Here is a 22001-nt window from a genome sequence, read left to right as displayed (position 1 = left end):
ATTTTTGGGGAAACAGTATAATTTTCTTTGTCTTTATGGGTTCCTTCTTTCTCATGGTTTATTAAGTAATAGCACTCCTGAAATCTGAAGGTCTTGTTGAGAAAAGTTGAGGGGCTGTGAATTATGCTGAATTTCACCCTCTTGGCTGAAAGAAAAATGGAAGGATAGCCATGCCATTTATACTGCTCTTGTAACCATATTTGCTTCTTGGGTGCTCCAAATGGGATCATGACAAACAGTAGCCAAAACAACAACAAAACATTCTGCCATGACCGTGAAACTGCTGTAGAGGCAACATCTCTCTATATTTCTCTTCACATTTGATTGCAAATATTTATGTAAAAATCAGGAAGTATGTTTAATACGATAGATATTTCTTATTGAGCAGGTACAATTTCTCATATCCTTCTACAGTATTTTTCACAATGTTGATTTCTCTTTTACTTTATAAAGGAGATATTAGGGTATAAGACACGTACCTAAAAAGTATGCTTTCTGTAATATTTCTTTTAATTTCTTTCTTACCAAATAGCTACTGAACCACCATTTATCATGGCTGTGAAAGAAGATGGACTTTGGAGTAAACCATTAAATAGCTTTGGCCCATCAGAGTTCTTATCCTCGGATATTAGAAATGTGTCAGGTAAACACCAAGTCCCTTGTTCACTTGGATGATGGGTTTCTGCTCATATGACTTGCCAAGTTATTCAATAAATCAAATAATTGAGTGTTTTGGTATTAGGTCAATAGTGAAAGGAAAAAATATTGACTGAACTATATTGCTAGTGATACTGTTAAGAACATTAGTTCTCACACAGAGATCCTATTAATAAATTAATAAATTCACAAAATGTGAGGTTATTTGCTGATTTATGCCAACTTCAAGAAGGCTTTTATATAATCATGTATTTTAATCCATTAATGTCATCTCACAGAAACAACCTATCTTATTCCCCTAAGACAGCTTATACTCATATGTAAGTAATTTACTATGAGTTTGCTATAAGACTGGATCAAGGAACTGCTGCATAGAGTTCTAAATAAAGTGTAAGAAAAAATTTGTTGACAAAGGGGATTTTTAAGTATAATGAATGGGTGATTTTGCCTAGAAGGCATTAGAATGAAGAAAAGTCTTCATTTGAGGGTGGGTTAACAGTGCTTTTGCCTGAACACAACATCTATAATTGTTTAATTGTTTTATCTATTTGCTTCATCATTAAAAGTACAACAGTATTTATCACTAACAAAGGAGCTGGACTTTCGAGGTAGTGTGGCACTCGTGGAAAGAATGCCACTTTGGAGTCGCTGAGTTTGGGCTCTCCCTCCTTCATCTGTTAGGCTTCAGCTAGAATAGATAATCTCACTGAATTTTGCGTATACCATCTCAAAAAATGAGGATAGTGCCTACTAAATAGGTTTGTTTTAGGAATTAAGTGAGATTTTTAAAGTGCCTAGGACAATGTTTGGCAAAGAGATGTTCAATGTATATTAGTTCCTCTCTCCAGTTCCAGGGGTTAAGATTTTGAGATAACATTTTTGAAATATTTTTGACAAGTCCTTGAAGTTCTAGTGAATATCTATGTCAGTATGTGCTTTAAAATTATATATAGGTGCATATGTGATTTGTTGACTGCCTTGTTTTCATTGACATACCTGAAAAATAACTAAAAATTCACTTTGTTTTGAGACATGGATTGGTATAATAACAGCCTCTACTACAGCAACATGAAAGGTGACGTTTATATGTGGCTGCTGAATGGGACGGATATCTCAGAGAATTATCACATACTGAACATTACAGGAGCAGGGGCTTTAGCTTTTGAGTGGCTGGGTCACTTTCTCTACTGGGCTGAAAAGACATATGTGGTGAGTTAAAGCCTGGCATTCTGGATACTCTAGAAAAATGCCTACCTACTTCAGTGACTTGAATGCCATTTTTATGATTTTTTTTTCATAATTGTGTACTACCTATGCTGTTATTTATTCAATATGTGTCTTTAAACCTACTTGCTTTTAAAATTCATTTATGTGTAAAGGAACTTTTATATCACTATTTGTAGTACTAGTTACGTATTTTCAGTAACATCTTAAAATAAATACATTGAAATGCTCCCCTGATAGTCAGTGTCCAGCAGGAAGATGGCACACTCCAAAGGCGTGACTAAAGGAGACTAAGTGCAGGGACTATTTTGAAAGGTGTGGACAGGGCTAGGGAAACAGAATAAGAGATGTTGAAGCTTCCCATGGGCTGGCAAGTGTGGGAAGATACAACTCCACGTGTGAAGAGGCAGGGGAAGCAGGGAAGAACCTGGTGAGGGCTGTGGCTGTAGGAGAGCTGAGACTTTAAGCACAAAAACCCCACCACTATCAAAATGTATGGTCTGACAAGGAACAAGTGTCCCCGCACCTCTTTCCTCCTGACATTGGCTGAACCTCACTGGAAGCCAGAGAACAAGGGAGCCCAGTTGATGCAGTGCACAGATGTCAGCCTCTGGGGCACAGAGTGGGGTGGAGGATGGCAGAGAGTGAACAGACAGGGAAAATGAAGACTTCCAGCGCAACTGTGCGGTGGTGCACTTTGAAGAGAAGGATGATGGGTAATGGTGAGAACACTGGCCTGACAGATCAAGAAATATGGCACTGAAGTAATTTTTGAACCAGGAGGACATGTGTTGCCCATTCATTTGTTTGTTCAACAGTCAATTTATGTACTACCAGCATGTTGAGAGCCTTGAGGGGAGTCATGGTAGGGAATATAAAGAAATGTAATAGACATGTCTCTGCTCTTTTTTTTATAACACCATGTTCTAACCAACTGAGCTAACCATCCAGCTATTTTTTTTAAAATAACAACTTTATTAAGATATAATTCACATAACATAAAATCCATTCTTTCATTGTGTAGAATTCAGGGGTTTTTAGTATATTCAGCATTGTGCAACCACCACCAGTTGTCCCTACTTTTTGGATGAGATAAAATACAAATATGAAATTATAAAAGAAGCATACAAAGCAATGTATTTAGAGGCAAAGCAATATGGTATAGTCTGAATTCATAAGTGCCAAAGATACGCAAGCAGAATGGAGTTGGATGGGACTAATCAGAGAATGCTTCCTAAGTTGGGTTAGTTTGAAAATAGTTTTGGGGCCGGCCCGGTGGCGCACTGCTACAGTGCGCCGTTTGGGAGTGCGGTGGCGCTCCCGCCGAGGGTTCGGATCCCACATACAGACTGGCCGCTCACTGGCTGAGCGAGGTGTGGGAGCAACACCGAGGGTTGCGATCCCATTGCCGGTCCCGGTCCGGTACGGGCGCGACACTGAGGGTTGCGATCCGTTGCCGGTCACGAAAAAAGACAAAAAGGAAAAAAAAAAAAAAAAGAAAATAGTTTTGAAGAAGCAAGTGGAAGAGTGGATATAAAAACTGGTTTCAAATATCTGCCCTGTCATTAAATGGTTTAACACCAATCACAACAATTCCTTGAACTTAAGACAAGTGAACAGATATGATGTAGGGGGGAGGGGAGAAAGGGAGGGGGGAGAGGAACAGGTAAAGGGTCACAAAAATCAACTACAATGCATATTGAGAAGTTAAAATAAAATAAATAAATAAGTAAATAAAAATAAAATAAAATAAATTTAAAAAGGAGAATAATATGAAGAAATTAATTAATTAATTAATTAAAAATAAAAACTCATTCAAATATTTGCCCTGTCATAAAACAGTTTAACTCCAGGGCAAATTGGTTAACTACATTTAACCCAGCTTACTTATGAAAAAATAGGGAATAAAAATCCTTCATAGGCTTAATGTGAGGATTATAGGAGCTCATATTTTAAAGATTTTTCAAAGTACAGTGCCTGGCACATAATAGGTTCTCAATAGTGGTAGTAATAATTAATATTAAGAAAATATACTGGTAGAGAGGAGTAAGAAGAGATGTCATCATTTATAAGGCCATAAACATCTTTTTCAGGAGTTTAATCAAATATATTCTTATCCAGCAATGTTTTGATTGTATGATTAGGAATAGTGACTATTTTAACTCTAAATGAATTAAAATAACTTTCCTTCTCTTTAGAGATTTGACAAGAGATAAACTCCATGAGGGCAGGTGCCATGTGTATTTGTTTGTTGTTATGTTTCCAAGGTTTAGCACACTACCCAGCACATAGTGCTGCTAGATATTTGTGGTTAAATGTATGAATGAATGAATGCAGCCATTTACTAACAACGACAATAGAGTATTCAGAAATAATGACATCATTTGAAACTCATTAACTGATCATACTATTATGTTTTGTAGATACAAAGGCAGTCTGTGTTGACAGGACACACAGACATTGTGACTCATGTGAAGCTATTGGTGAATGACATGGTGGTGGATTCAGTTGGTGGATATCTCTATTGGACCACACTCTACTCAGTTGAAAGCACCAGGCTAAATGGGGAAAACTCCCTTATACTACAGTCACAGCCTTGGTTTTCTGGGAAAAAGGTGACAAATTAAAAATAAGATCTGATCATTTAATAATACTAAATGGTGCTTGTATCAGTCTGTTATCTGTAGCTCATAACAGAATACCTGCAACTGGGTAATTTATAAGGAAAGTGAAATTTATTTCTCACAGTTTTGGAGGCTGGGAAGTGCAAGGTCCAGGGGGCACATCTGGTGAAGGGCTTTTCCTTGGTGGGAACCCTCTACAGAGCCCCGTGGCAACACAGGGCATTGCATAGCAAGTGGCAAGAGCATTTGTTAATGTGTTCACTTGTTCTCCTTATAAAGCCAGCAGTCCTCACCCATGGTAAACTATTAAACCAGTAACCCATTACTCTATGCATGGTTTAGTCCTGTTATGAGGGCCTAGTACTCATAATCCAGTCACCTCTTAAAGGCCCAACCTTTCAAAACCATATTGGGGTTAAGTTCAACATGAGTGTGGGGGGGACATTCAAACTACAGTGGTGGTAGTCTATAGCAATGATAATACTGTCTCTGTTATCTGTGGGTAGCTAAGGTAGAATCTTAAAGGAAATACAAACTTGGTATATAACCAAAATTTCTCTAAGCCTTATTTGGTGGTCATAACTGATTATTTAAATTCAGATATAATATGGAGACTTTTGTAGTTTGCTTTATCTTAAGTGCACCCACACTTAAAAGCATTTAATTTCTTACTGTTTTAATAGTTTTAGGGACTTCTATGGAATAATTTATCGCTTACTATTGTGTAGTGATTAGGTGTTTTACAATTTTCAATCAATTTTGTGTGCGACTGTTCTAAAAACTGTGTTACCCCTAGATAAATTATTTGACTTTTCTGTGTCGGTTTCCCTATCTGAAAAATGGGACTGTTAACAATTATCCTACCTTTTAGGGTTGTTATGAATATTATTATTTTTATTTTTTTACTTTTGATGGCTGCCTGCTATGAAGATCTGAACCCTTGACCTTGGTTCTGTCAGCACCAAGCTCTGTCAACTGAGCTAACTGGCCAGCCCTGTTATGGAGATTAAATGAGATAATTAATTTGAAGTAGTAGAAATAGGTGCAGGCACATGGTAAATACTCAGTGGTTAAGCTCTTATTATTGTAACTCAATCCGAAAAATACAGCTGATACAGAAACAGTTCTAAAACAAATGTTACTTTTACCTCTTCAACTTCTAGAAGCACTACCTAATTTCTTAAACCTGTTTAGCTAACCCCTAGGTATACATTTAAATTTCTGAATCTTATTTTTGCTGATCACAAAGGTAGTATATTTCTACTGTAGGAAATTTAGAAATTACAGGAAAGCATTAAGAAATAAATTTATTAAGAAATAAATCACTCACACTATTTCTGCCCAATAAATTTTTTCTTTTTTTTTAGTCTTTTTTTCCTGCAGAGATAAAATATACATGATATAGATATACAAGACCAACTGAGCTAACCGTACAGCCCATATAACACCAGATCATTAAAAAAGTGTATATATAAGAACAAATAGTTGAGTAACTCGATCCCCAATTCCATAGGATATATGGAATATAATTTCTAGGATATTTAAAGAGATCTGCTTTGCATATACAGATTATAACACAGATATTTATTTATTATTATTTTTAAATTAGGCTACAATTTTATTGATTATACCATTTCAGTGCTTTTGGAATAAGCAATAATAACATAATAATTATTAGACACTTTCATTACCATGCTGTTGGCCAGTTCATAAAACTCTGCCTTAAACATATTAAAGGAAATTCAAGATCAAAAATATCAATTTTATGGTTATATTTCAAGGACAGGTTTGTATACAATCAGTATCAGCCAGTTTTTCTATGCCAAACTATAACACAGATATTTAAAAGAGATAGAAATTTATATGCCATATCCAAAGATTAATTATTTCTGTTATATAACCAAAAGATCCCTTAAATTCTATTTGAGTCTGAATACAAAGAAAATATATATTTGTTATATCTCAAATATAATTGTTAGGGGAAAGCACTTTGATTTTTGTAAAAGCATGTGGAAGATAATATTATCTCGGGCAACTTCCTCTCTGCCCCTAGGGCTTTGTTGTAATCTTTCCACTGTCCCTATCTAGATCTGGTTGTTTGAGCACTCTCACCAGCCAGGAAAAATCTCTGGAGTGGCCCTGGAGACTTCTCCATAAATGAATGAGTCATTAGATTTTTGAGCATATTGGGGTAAATACACCCTTCTTTAAATTCCCACTCCAAATCCTTTCCTAGGCTGACAAGTGTTGTTGCTGCTTTAAAAAAAATCTGTGTTCTGGTTCCATGGTTTGATGTCTGATTCAGCTACCTCCATTAATGCTAGTGGATGTTTTGAAGGCAACACATTTTTCACCCAGCAAAGCTCTCCATCTCACTGTCATTCATTTATGTCACTCACAGATTTATCATGCAGTCGTAAGATACTTCCCAATCAATGGAATACAGTCAGCCAATCACTCTTAAAAAGACACAATTATTTGTGTGATGAAATGGTAGAATGAAGTAAGAGATTCATTTAAAGTAAAAAGGTACTTTTTGCCACATCTAATGAGTTCAACTCAAAGTATATAGTACATTTTACCATTAGATTGAATTTTAACATAGAGAATTAAAGAACTTATTTCCAAGGTATGGATGTTACCAGACATGACAATGGTTACCAAAGATTTATGAAAAATTCTCTGACTTTGTTTAAATGTGGGGTGGCTGAGTAATGCAGAGCAATGGCGTAATGAACCAACACCTGAGTTTTATTTATAGTTTGAATACTTTGTTGTTTTCCAGCAAAAGGAATTGTAGAATCTCCTTTTTCACAGAGACAAAAGAGTTAATTTTTAATTTAGAAAACTCTAATGCATCTCATTATAAATAACCAAACAAGATTAACCTGATTTCACTTTCCTGGAAAAAAAAAACACTGATAAATCTCTTTCTTTTGGCCTGACATTACCTTCTGGGGAAGGAGTCAGTTGAATTTTCTTGAAGCTAGAGGCTGTGATTTATATGACAACTGAAGGGTTCTTGTGGTCATGTGCTTTATGACTGTTTCAGGGTAACCTGTCAGGAAGTATTTTTAGTTCTTGGACACCTTATTGTATTCTTTTTACACTTTTCATTGACTCATCATTTTTGTTTAAATGCTGCTGTACCTTGCTAAAGATGTAGTCCTATCTGATACTTTAATCCTATCTGATACGTCTCAGCTTATAGGTTTCAGCCTCTACTCTGAGGTCAGGCTCCTGGCAATCTCAGCTTATTCAAAAAATATCTGTAAAGCAGAAGAAGGCAAAAAAAATTTTTTTTTCTTTGGATGGTAACATCTCTCTCATGCTCTCTATTACATAGGAGAAACAGTCTTTCCTCAAGCCTCATCTAGACAACTGGACATAAAATTAAGATATGTACTGTAACAAGATGACAAAGAAAAGAGTAGTAAGGAGTGGTTTTTAAGATGTCATCAGGAATAGGACTTTCTATGAACATGACTATCCAATTTTAACACATATACTGTTTTTGTATTATCTTTGTAAAGTGTATCAGGATACTTTGGTTGCTATTAATAGAAAATACAATTCAAAATGGTTTAAACCACTGGTGGTACATTGGAATTACCTGAGAAGTTTGAAAACATTCTGGAACCTGGGTTCCATCCCCAGAAATCATAGTTTATTAGGGTGCATACTGGAAATTGAGATTTTAAAAAAACTCCACATATGATTCTAATGCATAACAACATTTGAGAACAATGGGGTTAAACAAGAGCAAAACTCATTGGCTTGTGGGGCTAAAGCGTCCAGAGTTATGACTAGCTTCAGGCAAGCGTTCGCACAGGCTCAAAGTTTCAGATTCAGTAGGTCTGGAGTATGGTTGGAAATTTGTATTTGTACCAAATTTCCAGGTGATGCTGCTGCTGCTGTCTAAGAATAACACTTTGGTAACCACTGGAGTACATAAAAGTGAGTAACAGATATTACCTGCCTTTTGGGGAATTTTAGAAAATCATGCTTATATACAAATAACAGTAATAGGCATAATCACACAATTTTTTAATTTAGCAAAAGGTAAAAATCACTGAATTTATTATTCCAAAGAAGATGATAATGAGAAATCTATAGCTTAAGTGTGACTTATTTACAAAGGTATGCTTCAAACATGCTTCCCTATTTTCTATTTAGGTAATTGCTCTAACTTTAGACCTCAGTGATGGGCTTCTGTATTGGTTGGTTCAAGACAGTCAGTGTATCCACCTGTACACAGCTGTTCTTCGGGGAGAGAGGTAAGTAATATCCCTCAAAAACAATAAGTTGAGAAGAAGATAACAACTTGCCCTCCGTTTATAAATGATAACACATAACCATTTATCTATTCTTTCAATAAACATTTACTAATTATCCACTGTGTTGCAGGCATTTGCTTGTCAGGAAAGATAGGTTTGCAAACAACCAGTTACAGTAGAATGCGGTAAGTGCTGTGATGGGGTGTGAGAGTGCAGTGGAGACACTGAAAAGAACGCTGCTCAGGAGCTCAGGAAGTGCATGGATGGGTTTTTCTGCTTCTTAACGAAGTAGAGTGTACATGATAGAGCAAAGGCAGAAATCATCTTATGATGTCACCAACGAAAACTGGAGAGTGGAAGGGACTAAATGAGTGATCTTCTTGATTTGTGTCTTCAACCTAAGCCCCTGTCCTGCTGGTTGGAATCTCTACATCTTCCATATTAGCATTGTCAGGTATTTTTTCTATAAATTGTCTTACATTTTTGTGTTTTTTTCTAAATTAGATATAATACATATAATGTGAAATGCTCAGATCTTAAACGTTCCATTATATCAGTTTTGACAAATGCGTCCTAAGACACAGAACATATTCAAAATCACAGCAAGCTCCCTGGTCTCCTTCCCAGTCAATCCTGCCCCCTCCCTCCTCCAGAAATAGGCACTCTCTGTGTCTGGCTGCTTTTCCTTGGCATAATATCATTTGAGGTTCATCCATGTTGCTATGTGTATTAGTTTTTCCTTTTTATTGGTGAGTTGTATTCTACTGCATGAATAGACTGTAGTCTACCTATCCATTCCTCTCTTGATGGACATTTGGATTGCTTCCTAATTTTGGTTATCATGAAAAAAGCTACACGAATGTTTGTATACAAGGCTTTTTGTGGATGTACACTTGGATAGATACCTAGGAGTGGACTTGCTGGATGATGGTGGAGATAGATGCTTAATTTTTTAAGTAACTGCCAAACCATTTTTTAAAGAGTTGTACCATTTTACATTCCCACCTATGTGTATTAGAGTTCTGGTTGCTCCATATGCTCCTAACAGTTGGCTTTAGCAATCTTTTTTATTTTCACCACTTATTGGTGTGTGTAGCAATATATCATTGTGATTTTAATTTACCCCTCCCTGATGACTAATAATTTTGACCACTTTTTCTTTTGTTTTTGGCCATTTATGTATCATCTTTCATGATGTGGCTGTTCAAGTATTTTTCATTTTTAATTGGTTGTCTTTTTATTATTAAACTGCAGGAGATCTTTATGTAGTCTCTATATACATGCTTTGTCAAACATATGTGTTATGAATATTTTCCCTCAGTGTTTAGCTTACCTGTTTATTTTCTTGCTGGCAACTTTTGACAAGCAGATTTTAATTTTGATTGAGTCCAATTTATAATTTTTTTAATGGTCTATACATTCTGTGTCTTCTATAAGAAACCTTTATCTACCCAAAGGTTGTGAAGATTTTATACTATGTTTTTTTCTAGAAGTTTTATTATTTTAGCTTTCATGTTTAGATCTAAGATTGTATTAGTTCATTTCTATTACTTATAACAGAATACCTGGAACTGGGCAATTTATAAAGGAATGAAATTTACTTCTTACAGTTTTGGAGGCTGAGAAATCCAAAGTCCAGGGAACACATCTGTTGAGGTCCTTCTTCTGTGTGGGAACTCTCTGCAGCAACAGTGTGTCATGTGGCCAGAATGAGCTGAGCAAGAGTCAGCTAACCTGCTCATTCACTCTCCTTATAAAGCCATTAGAACCGTGCCCATTGCTCCATGAATGGATCAATCTGCTCAGAAGGCCACAGTCCTCACAATCTAATCACCTCTTAAAGGCCCCACCTTTCAAATACCATAATTAGATTTCCCACCTTCTTTTTTTTTTTTTTTTTTTTAAAAAAAAAGACGACCAGTAAGGGGATCTCAACCCCTGGCCTGGTGTAGTCAGCACCATGTTCAGCCAGTGAGCCAACCAGCCATCCCTATAGAGGGATCTGAACCTGTGGCCTTGGTGTTATCAGCACTGCACTCTCCCGAGTGAGCCACGGGCTGGCCCATTTCCCACCTTCTTAACACTGTTACAATGGAGATTAAATTTTCAATACATGAGCATTTGGGAGACACATTTGACCCATAGTAATGATCCATTTTAAGTTGATTTTTGGGTATCATGTGAGGTGGGGGTTAAGGTTTTTTCTCATTTCTATATGGCTATCAAGATGTTCCAGCACCATTTGCTGAAGAGATTTTTCTTTCTTTAATTGCTTTGGTGCCCTTATTGAAGATGATTTGACTGTGTATGTGTGGGTCTATTTCTGGACTCTCTACTCTGTTCCTTTGATATATTTGTCTTTTCTTTTGCTAATACTACATTGTCTTGATTACTGAAAATGTGGAGAAAGACTTAAAGATAGGTAAGATTAAGTCTTCCAACTTTTATTTCCCTCGATATTTTTGTTTTGGTCATTCTTGATCCTTTGCCCTTCCAAATAAATTTTAAAATCATCTCACTAATTTTTAGGATAAAGCCTGCTGGAATTTTGAATCTCTTTTCAGTTTAGAGAGAATGAACATCTTAAAATATTGAGTTTTCCAATCAATAAAATAGTATAATTCTCCACTTATTTGGGTTTTAAAAAATTTTATCCCAGCAGTGTTTTATAGTTTTAAGTGGAGAAGTCTTGCACATCTTTCCTTAAACTAATCCCTAAGTATCTGATTTGTTTGATGCTTTATAAATGGTATTCTTAAAATTTTCATTTTCCACATATACATTGATCATATGGAGAAATACACTTGATTTTTGTATAATTGGCTTTGTATCTCGATATGTTATTAAATTCACTTATATATTCTAGTAGTTTTTTTGTAGAATACTTTAGTAAGGATTACAGTAGTCTCATAAAATGAGTTAGGAAGCATTCCCTCCTCAATTTTCTGAAGGCATTTGGGTAGAATTGGTGTTAATTCTTCTTTGAATTTTAATAGTATCCACCAGTGAATCCATGTGGGCCTGGACTTTTCCTTGTGAAAAATTGATTACAAATTCAGTATCTTTTAAAGATATAAGGCTATTTGTATTTTTATTTCTTCTTGAGTCAGTTCTGGTAATTCATGTATTTCAAGGAATTTATCCATTTTGTGTGAGTTGTCAAATTTAATTTAATAATATCCTCTCATTATCATTTTAATGTCTATAGGGACTGTGGTGATATACTCTTACACCTCTGCTATTGATACATTTTTTTGATCACTCCTTCCAAGGGTTTATCAAATTTATTAGTCTTTTCAAAGAATCTCTGATGGTGTTGATTTTCTCTATTTTGTCTATTTTCCATTTCATTAATTTCCAATTTTATTTTTATTATTTTCCTTTTCGTACTTATTTAGGTGTAATTTCCTCTTTTCACAGCTTTTTAAGGTGAAAGGAGAGGCCATTGTTTTCACATCATTCCATTCAACAACATTTTATAACATTGGCATTTAAAGCTAATAAGTTTCTCTTAAGAACTACATCAGTTGTATTCCACAAATTTTGGCATACTGTGTTTTATTATCATTCAGTTCAAAATATTTTCTAATGTCTCTTATTATTTTTCTTTGATCCATGATCCATGGGTTATAAAAAATGTATGTTGTGTACTTTTGAAGTATTTTGGGATTTTTTAGTTATCTTATTTGTGTTAATTTTTATTTAATACCATTTCGGCCAAAGGACATACTATGTTTAATTTCAATCCTTTGACATTTATTGAGATTATTTTGTTTCCCAGCATGTGGTGTATCATGGTGAATGTTTTATGTGCACTATAGAAGGATGTTTATTCTGCTTTTGTTTGGTGTAGTGGTCTATAAATGTCAAATAGGTAAAGTTGGTTGATAGTGTTGTTAAAATATTTTTCTCTACTTGTTTTATCTATCACTGAGAAAAAGATGTTAATGTTTCCAACTATAGTTGTAGATTTGCTGAGAGTTTTGTTCAGTTCATGTATCTGGGTGCTTTAGTATTTAATATTTAGTATATTGGTTATCTACAAGCTTGATTATATTGCCTTTTTATCATTAAAAAATACCCTGTTCCTCTTTGTCAATATTCTTTTTCCTAAAGATTACTTCATTTGATATTAGTATAGCCATAACAGCTTTCTTTTACTTACTGTTTACATAGCACATCTCTTTCTATTCCTTTCCTTTTAATCTATTTGTGTCTTTTTTTTTTCCTTTTTGTCTTTTTTACTGACCGGTAACCCTCGGTGTTGCGCCCTCACCGCGCTCAGCCAGTGAGTGGGAACCGGTCTCCACATGGGATCCGAACCTTCGGTGGGAGCGCCGCCGCGCTCCCAAGCGGCGCACTCTCCAGTGCGCCACCGGGCTGGCCCTGTGTCTTTACTTTTAAAATGTGTTTCTTGTAAACAGCATATAGGGTTTTGCTTTTTGATGCAGACTGACAATTTCTGCCCTTTAATTTGGGTGTTTGGTTCATTTACATTTAATATAATTATTGATAAGTTTGAATTTAAGTCTACTATCTTGACGTTTGACTTCCATTTGTCTCTTCAGCTTTTTGCTTCTCTGTTCCTATTTCTCTGTCTTTTTTAAGGGTGAATAAAATTCTTCTCAGTATTTCACTTTATCCTCACTAATGACATTTTAATTATATCTATTTATATTATTTAGATTGCTTTAAAGATTAAAATATGCATTATTTACATTATACATCTTCAACTTATCAAGTCAATATGCAAAAATATTCTTAATTCATGAATGATTTAAAAAATTTATGACTACATATTTCCAATTATTTCCCTCCCACACTTTGTGTTCTTGTTCTCATATATTGTACTTTTACCTATAGTATGAAATCCATGTTATTTTGTTGTTTTTAATTTAAATGGCCAATAGTTTTTAACTTCAAGGGAGCAGTTGCATATCTAAAATTAAAATATAGGACATAAAACCATTAGAGCACAGCATTTAGAGGGAGAGTTTAGAGATCATTTTATTTCATAGATAAGAACACTGAGGCCCAGAAATACTCATAAATTTGCCCAATTTCACATGATTTATTAGAGGATGGTCAGGACAAAATTAAAGTAAAATAAAAGGTCATGCTCTAGGGGAGAGATTTCCAATCCCTGCAGGTGGTTCATGGAGGGCTTCAGGATGTGTGTCAGTGCTCTGAAGTTGAGAATCCATACTTTTCATCAAATTTCCAAGAGTCTCATCTCACAAAAGCCAAGAACTCCTGTTATATTAAAGATATATTTAAAGATATTATGTTATATTAATTATATTAAAGATATATAATAAAGATAATGCCAAAAATACTTTTAGATTAAAAAATTCCCCCTTTTTTTGTAGATAGAAAAACTATCAATCACGGGGACTCTGAAAAAGGAATTTATATATATATATGTATACACACATTGCATATAAACATGTATATACAACAAATCTGATTACTCAATTATTTTACATCAACTATGGCACACAATTCTGGCTAGTTTCCCACCTGTGAATCAGAGAAATCTGGTCATTCCTTTCCCTAGAAACTTAAGGTATTGGTAATCTGATTGCTGAGAGAATCTGTCTGAAGTGAGATATAGGCAATGTTCAAAGCAAACACGTCCTGAAGGATCATGGCCCATTCTCTGTACCTGTATATCTCCGAGTGCTGGTTAGCTGGTGTCGTTTGAGAGCCTACCTCCTCAACCACCCACAGACTCATATCGTTGGATTGAGCAGCGAAAGGAAGAAAGCTTTTTTTAAAAAAAAATATTTGCTCATCTTAAGGTTAGTAATCTTTTCTTGTATGTATGCCCAGTGGTGTATAGAAGCTCTTGGTGAGATTACACAAAGGACAGACAATTTTGCCCTCCAAAAAAGTCTTGCCTTTCAATCATACCAGGAAAAAAAAAAAAAAGTTGTACATAGAGACAGGAATTCCAGAGCAGTTGTAGAAGCAGAAGGTTTTTTCTAGCATATAATCAAAATTCCTTCTTCTACATTTTAAGTTCCTTGCCTTTAGTTTATAAGCCCTGTCCAATACAAATATAACGCAAGTCACATATGTAATTGTAAATTTTCTAGTCACCTCATTTAAAGAAAAGTGAAAAGGTGCAGGTAAACTTAATTTTACTAATATGTCCAAAATATGATCACTTCAACATGTAATCTGAAGAAAAATTATTTGTCATTTAGTGTAATAAAAATTATCCATTTTTTCATATTAATTCTTAGATGTACAGTGTATTTTATATTCACAGAACATCTCAACTTGCATACTTCATTTTCATAAGAAATAACTTGATCTGTATTTAATCTTATAACATTTACAAGTGGAAAACTTGATTTATATAGCTAAGTTGTTCCAAAATTGCTTTAAAGTTTTCTAATAAATCATATATATGATTCATAGTATAAGAATCAAATATTAGTTTTTAAATTTAACTTAAACTAGTTTAAATTAAAAGCATTAAAGATTGAGTTTCTCAATAGTGCTAGCCACATTTCAAGGGCTCAGTAGTCACATGTGGCTAGGGGCTACCATGTTGGACAGTACACTTCTAGCTTGTAGTAAAAGGTGAGATCAGCTGTTTGCTATCTCATCTTATTCTGAACTTGATAACCATAATTAAACCACCCTTCAAACTGCTCTTTCCTCTCTTATGTACATCCATTCCCTTTAGTTTATAAAAGAATAAACCTATTGCCTATATAACAACAATTCTGACTTGAAGGTTGAAAAGGGTGCACCAGTCATAAAGTTCAGGTATATTTAGTGACATCAGGATTGCTCTATACTGCTCTGGAGGAGCCTACATCCTTGCTGTTCCCTCAACCTAAAATGTTTTCCCAGCCTAGTTCCCTTAGTTAATTCATGTTTTGTCTTTATGGCTTAGCTCAAATGTTGCTCCCTAAGGGAGTCTTTCTCTGACTGTCCGGACCTGGCAGATCTCCTTGTTAAGGAACTCACTTTACTTTTTTCTTTTACAGTGCCATTTGATAATGTAGTTATTTGCTAATTACCTGCTTCTTCAACTAGGCAATATATTCTATGAGGGAAGGGATTGTATTTGCCTTAATTATCAATGTATTCCTAGTGGCTAACATAGAACTAGAAATATAACATTTGCAGGATGAATGAATAAATGAATGAACCAATTCTCAGTGGAGTAACTTCAGGGGACCTATATACACATCTAATACTGCATGGAAGGGTTTCACGATGCAAACATATTTTTTTGTGTGATTTTTTGGCTGAGTTTTGATTCAATCCCAGCTTTGCCTGTTGTTGGGGACTAAAGGGTTTGGAGTACTTACCTCCTGAAAGCGAGGAGTTTGTGTTGAAGTTGTGCAGAACTCCAGAGATAAAAAATTAGGGGGTCAACCCAACCCTGCAGACTTTCACAGGAGAGAGGAGTCTTTAGTTGGAAACAAGGAGCAATCCAAGCCAGTGGCAACTAAGTGGTATCTGGTCTTGCCCTGCAGAGAAATCCTCTGTCCTGGGGACAGTTTGGGGAACGCTGAAACATACAAACAACTCTGTGAGTGAGGCTGACATGAACACATTCATGGGTATAGGCTGCTGTAGCTCTGTGGGTGGTCCAAAAGGACTAGTCTTCTTGGGTCAAATGCATCCTGCTTGCTGTGTGTCCTTACATCTGGAATTTGGTTTTGTATATCTCGGAAAGTCACTGGGAAGTTCTAATGAGAGGTAGAAAGAGCAAAGTGTAAAATTAGACAAGTAGGTGAAAGTTCAAAGGCAAACTAGATGCTGTCTTCGCAATTGAGTAGGTTTGGACAAGTAGTATTTTACTAGAAAAAGGACTATGGAAATAATATGTACTGGTGAATATAATTCTTCTTTATAAGATTCACAATTCCCAGCTCTGATCCTCTGAGGTAGTTTCCATTTTCTCAAGGGGGTATTGTGAAATTTTCAAAACAAACTTCTATTTATTTTGATTTTGAATACCATAGTTTATACTTTTATAAAGAGGGGAATGTCAATGCTTTAAAATGAGTTACAGCCCCCCCCCCAAAAGACTTATATAGATCATCATAAAAGACCAAACCACCACTCCAAAGCACTGAGAATCACTGAGATAGTTTTTGTTGAGTACTAGGTAACTGGTATGATTTTAAAACAACCAAGCAGATTTTTAAAGTAAAAATTACTGTAAAATTCCCTTTCATTGAGAAAATATTCTTAAAGCAATTTAAATAATAGTCTGTTTACTGGAATTCTCCAGTCTGAAATGGAACATTTTGACTAAGCTGTAGAAGCTGATAAGCATCATTGAAGCAACAGACAGTTGTAAATAGTAAAAAGCAAAAAACTAAGCAGGCTAGAATAATTAATGGCAAGGAAATAAGATCACTTACTAACAGTAGGAGGGAGGCATGGCTCAATAAGGAGAAACCACTGAACAGACTATGCCTTCTAGATTAATATTTGCTGTTCATCTTGTTATTTCTGCCTGTTCATGATGAGGTGGTGGGGGTCATAAAACTGATTTTTTAAATCCATTTTTTCTTTTGTTGGTGTTTTTTTTTTTTTTTGGTGGCTGGCTGGTACAGGGATCCGAACCCTTGACTTTGGTACTGTCAGCATTGTGCCTCACATTGATAGGCTGTCTTTGAACCTTGTGTGTACAGATGGCAAATTTATACTTATGCATTGGTTTTTACTGGTTTCATTCCTGGTCGGTAACCTTATTTACGAGTCCTGTAAGTACCTTGCCTCATGTCTTTCTTCTGCTAATGCAAGTGTTGTAGGAGCACATGGAATAAGCCAAAAATGTGATTTCTATGCTAATGAAGTAATGAGAATTTAGGTTGTGCCTTTGATGTGGAAAATCACCAAAATCATAAGTGTTTTTTTTAAAGCTGCAACCTGTATAAAGTCTTGCTATTGCAATATCATATTAATAAGAAATCCCTCAGAAAACTTACTTTAGTTCTACTACTTTGATTTTTTGTAAGAAATCAACTTAATATGGAACTGAAAATAATGGCAATTATTGTTGCGAAGTATATTATTTCTTTTAATATACACAAATGCACACACATACTCACAAACATATTTTCACAAATACTTGCATGTACCAGCTGTTCTCCCACTCCAGATACACATACTAGTTGGTGTTATGTTTTAGCAGCGTTGGGGACACCAACATCACAGAATTTGCAGCCTGGAGTACTTCTGAAATTTCCCAGAATGCGCTGATGTACTATAGTGGTCGGCTCTTCTGGATCAATGGCTTTAGGATTATCACAGCTCAGGAAATAAGTCAGAGAACCAGTGTCTCCATTTCGGAACCAGCCAAATTTAATCAGTTCACAATTATTCAGACATCCCTCAAGCCTCTGCCAGGTACAATATTTTGTTTCTTCTTATTCCCTCTCCCCTACACCTTCTGTTAAATAAATGTTTGGTTTGGAATTTTTTAAGAATAATGTTTTAAGAGGAGTTAAGTTTTAGTAGTTTCTATTGGTTTTCTTGCAGGCAGTTTTATTTTAACCCAAATTTACAGCCTGAGAAAGTCAGAAAAAGATGATTTTTCAGGATATATTAAAAGAAAGAAAAATTTTGTTTTAGGTCTAATTATTAGTAATTTCTATTGATTTCCCATGATTTCTATGTTAATCGATAATCCTAAATCTTTTCTCCTCTGTTCCTTTCTTTCTTTCATCCCATAGGGAACTTTTCCCATACACCTAAAGTTATCCCAGATTCTGTTCTAGAGTCTTCATTTAGGATTGAAGGAAATGCTTCAAGTTTTCAAATCCTGTGGAATGCTCCCCCTGTGGTGGACTGGGGTGTAGTTTTCTACAGTGTGGAATTTAGTGCTCATTCTAAGGTATTGTGTTGCTTCCCAAACAGACTGTGCCATCTGTATCAGCCCTGTCTACATGGATTTGTATTTCCTTCATTTAACCAAGCCCATTTCCTTTGTTTTACCATTGCATTTGATTATTAAGTTTATTCCTGACAACACTGTTTACAGCCAGTCTCTGACTGCTTGGTGCTAACTGCTATATTAGATACACTTTAATTGGTCTAAAACATGGGACTTGCCAAAATAAGCATTTCTAAAATTGCAAGTTTTGACTTCACATGTGAACCAAAGTTTGGAGATTATAGTTAATTAGAAATGAAAGATTTTGTAATTCTCCCCCTAAGAAAATAATGTTTTTTTCTTATATTTTAGTTCTTGGCTAGTGAACAACAGTCTTTACCTGTATTTACTGTGGAAGGGCTGGAGCCCTATGCCTTGTTTAATCTTTCTGTCACTCCTTATACCTACTGGGGAAAGGGCCCCAAAACATCTTTATCACTTCAAGCACCTGAAACAGGTACAGGGGTTAAAATCTCTCTTTAAAAAAAAAAAAGACAGAATCTCACTTTCTGGTATTTGGAATAGATAATTAATAGCGTTTAAACATAACTTTCAGTTTTGTAGATGTGTTTAGATTCAATACCTTTTCAATGACTTTTTGGAGATTATGATAACACCATTAAAATAAATCTGCCTAATTTATTACAAAAGAATATTTCAGAGGTTTCTTAAAGACTGTTTTACTTGATTATAGTGATATGTGAGATGCAGAAACATGTTTCAGAAATTTTGTAAAACTTTCATAAAAAAATGGGCATTTAAGAGCAAAGACAGTTTCTTGGAAGGCAGGCTGTTCTGATAGATGGTAGCTCAGAATCTTCCCTGGGTGAATAACTGATGTCTAAATTTAATGTTTTTTGGGGAAATATATTTTAGAAAGGATATTAGCCGTATCTTTCCATGTGTATATCACTTTATAGTGTACAAAGCACATTATATGTATCACTCCTTTATTAAACATTTATTGCATACGTATCATGTGTCAGAAACGTTATTTCATTTGATCTTCACACCGCTCTGAGATAGACAGGACAGGTGTTATGATCTTGATTATGCAAACCCAGTAGTGGCCTAGTGTGCAATAGCCACTAAGTGACAGAGCTGGGACTTAATTCTGGCTTTTTACTACAGTTTCATCAAATCTCCATTCAGTCATTCTTGCAAATGTTGATAAATGATAGTATTATAATGATTTAATTTACACAAACTTCCTAGCACAGGACCTGGCAGGCGGTAAGAGCTCAATAAACACAGATATGCATTCATCGTTGCATTTTTTACTATAAAGATTCTTTCAACAATATTTGTCCATGAGTCTCACAACAGGAACCTAGTGGAGCCTGGGCAGGTTCTGGAGCAGATAGCATTTGGATCAAGGTATGCTCTGTTTGAGGTTGTCTTGGGATATCAGCTTTGGTTGGATTGTTCTGTGGAGAAGGACTTGACTGCATCCATTGGGGACCCATTTGGGGTGAGGGTCAACAGCACGCTGCTGGATGATGAGGGCAATAAGGGAGAACGATAAGATCTGACTTTTGCCTTCAGAGAATTTACAATATAGCCAGGAAATTATTCAAATTGACCGATATTTATTAAGCACTTACTGTGTGCCAGTCCTATACTAGATTTGGGGGGATTTAAAAAGAAATAAGAAAAGATCCTTTCTTTTGTGGAGCTTCTGAAACAGTGGAGAAATAAATGCATACGCAGCTACCAATAATAGAATAAGACAGTGTGATAACTGAGTCACAGTGGCATAGAATGAATAGACAAGACTATGAAACCTTCACCTATACCAACTGCCTCAGGCATTCTTAGGAGAAGGATGTGCACATGAACTTCTATGGCCCAGGCAGGCTTTTGGGAAGCAGAGACATTAGCTGGGCCCTTAGGGATGGAGCAAGAAAAGGTATCCCACATGGGAAGTACAATGTAAGAAGGCCTGGAGATTGGGTAATGATGTGAGTGTTAAACAATAAGAAGCATAGTGATTGGGATGGGGGAGGGGTTGAGGGCCTTGTGGAGAAGTCCCAAGGAAGAAGAGGGTAGGACGACGTGGAAATCAGGCAGAGGAATTTCTCTTGATTACAGGACTCAGAGTGATTGAATTGCTTGGTTTGGCTCTAGAATAGATGGGGACTCTCAAACCATACTCTTGGGATGCTATCAGCCTTCTCCAAAATTTCCTGCCTCCTAGGTGGTTCAGGATGAGAGGGCCTGGATCTTTGATATGCTGTGTTCTACACCTAGAACTCGTTGGAGGCTGGTTAGAGTTATTGCCTTCCCACCTGGTGATGGACATTTCCATGGTGAAATGATTCTGTCAGGATGAGAGTGAATGAATATTGCATTTCATAAGGAGAACCAGCTACCTTGTCACTACACAGGGCAGAGACAAGAAAGAAGCACTTAAGTAGTAGCAGGAAGGATTTGGGTTGGATACAAGGAAATCTTGCCTGTCAGTAAGATTTGCTGAAATGTCAGGATAGGTTCCTGAGGAAATCTATGGAATATTCTCTCCTGATGATCTTTCAGAATGAGACAGATATACCTCAACTGTTTAGAATGAGAACTATTTATTGCTAAGTTGTTCCACACCCTCATCATGGGTAGTAAAAGTCAGCCTTATATTCTTTTCTGCCCTATCTGTGCCTCTGCTTTTCAGTTCCATCAGCACCTGAGAACCCCAGAATATTTATATTACCAAATGGAAAATATCACAATAAGAATGAAGTTGTGGTGAAATTTAGGTGGAATAAACCTAAGCATGAAAATGGTGTGTTGACAAGATTTGAAATTTTCTACCAAATATCCAACCAAAGTGACACAAGTAAAACATTCAAAGACTGGATTGCTGTCAATGTCACTCCCTCAGTGATGTCTTTTCAACTTGAGGGCATGAGTCCTGGGTTCATGGTTGTCTTCCAGGTATGAGAGAGACACTGGGATATGGGATTCTTAATCATGCAAACAGAAGGTTAAAGAACTAGGTTAAGAATTCTGCCACTCTGTCAGTAATTTGAGGTACACTGTGATCTGATGGGCCAAGAGAGCAGCAAAAGTACAGAGGGGAGAGGGGATAGCTCTGGTAAAGGACACCTTGACAACTTTCTCCCATTCAGGGTACATTTCAAGTTCAGACTAGACCATTACTACTTGACACAGTCACTATGGCCTATGCATCATGGTAGGGACTTTCATATTCACCATCTCATTTGATCTTCATACTGCAAAGAAAAAAGCAGGTCTCTGTATCAGTCAATTACCAAAGCTGCATGGTGAAGTGGTGTGCCGTAATCCAGCTTC

At 35.8% G+C, this 22001-nt stretch overlaps 1 protein-coding gene across 2 annotated transcripts in view; it reads left to right on the top strand.

The window, feature by feature from the left end:
- Positions 1–22001, top strand: part of ROS1 (ROS proto-oncogene 1 , receptor tyrosine kinase) — a 129710-nt gene that overhangs the window by 36751 nt on the left and 70958 nt on the right. The window contains exons 15-22 of one of the 2 annotated variants that reach the window (XM_008583823.1): positions 533–643; positions 1688–1866; positions 4305–4496; positions 8682–8782; positions 17955–18169; positions 18496–18656; positions 19008–19152; positions 21361–21623. In XM_008583823.1, coding sequence (XP_008582045.1) covers positions 533–643; positions 1688–1866; positions 4305–4496; positions 8682–8782; positions 17955–18169; positions 18496–18656; positions 19008–19152; positions 21361–21623 — 1367 coding nt within the window. Of the gene's footprint in view, positions 1–532; positions 644–1687; positions 1867–4304; positions 4497–8681; positions 8783–17951; positions 18170–18495; positions 18657–19007; positions 19153–21360; positions 21624–22001 lie in introns of both variants that reach the window. The other variant, XM_008583822.1, reaches the window with a different exon arrangement.

Source organism: Galeopterus variegatus, unplaced genomic scaffold (assembly GCF_000696425.1).
Source record: "Galeopterus variegatus unplaced genomic scaffold, G_variegatus-3.0.2 Scaffold3053, whole genome shotgun sequence".
Taxonomy (NCBI): domain Eukaryota; kingdom Metazoa; phylum Chordata; class Mammalia; order Dermoptera; family Cynocephalidae; genus Galeopterus; species Galeopterus variegatus.
This window is presented reverse-complemented; position numbering and strand designations above follow the sequence as displayed.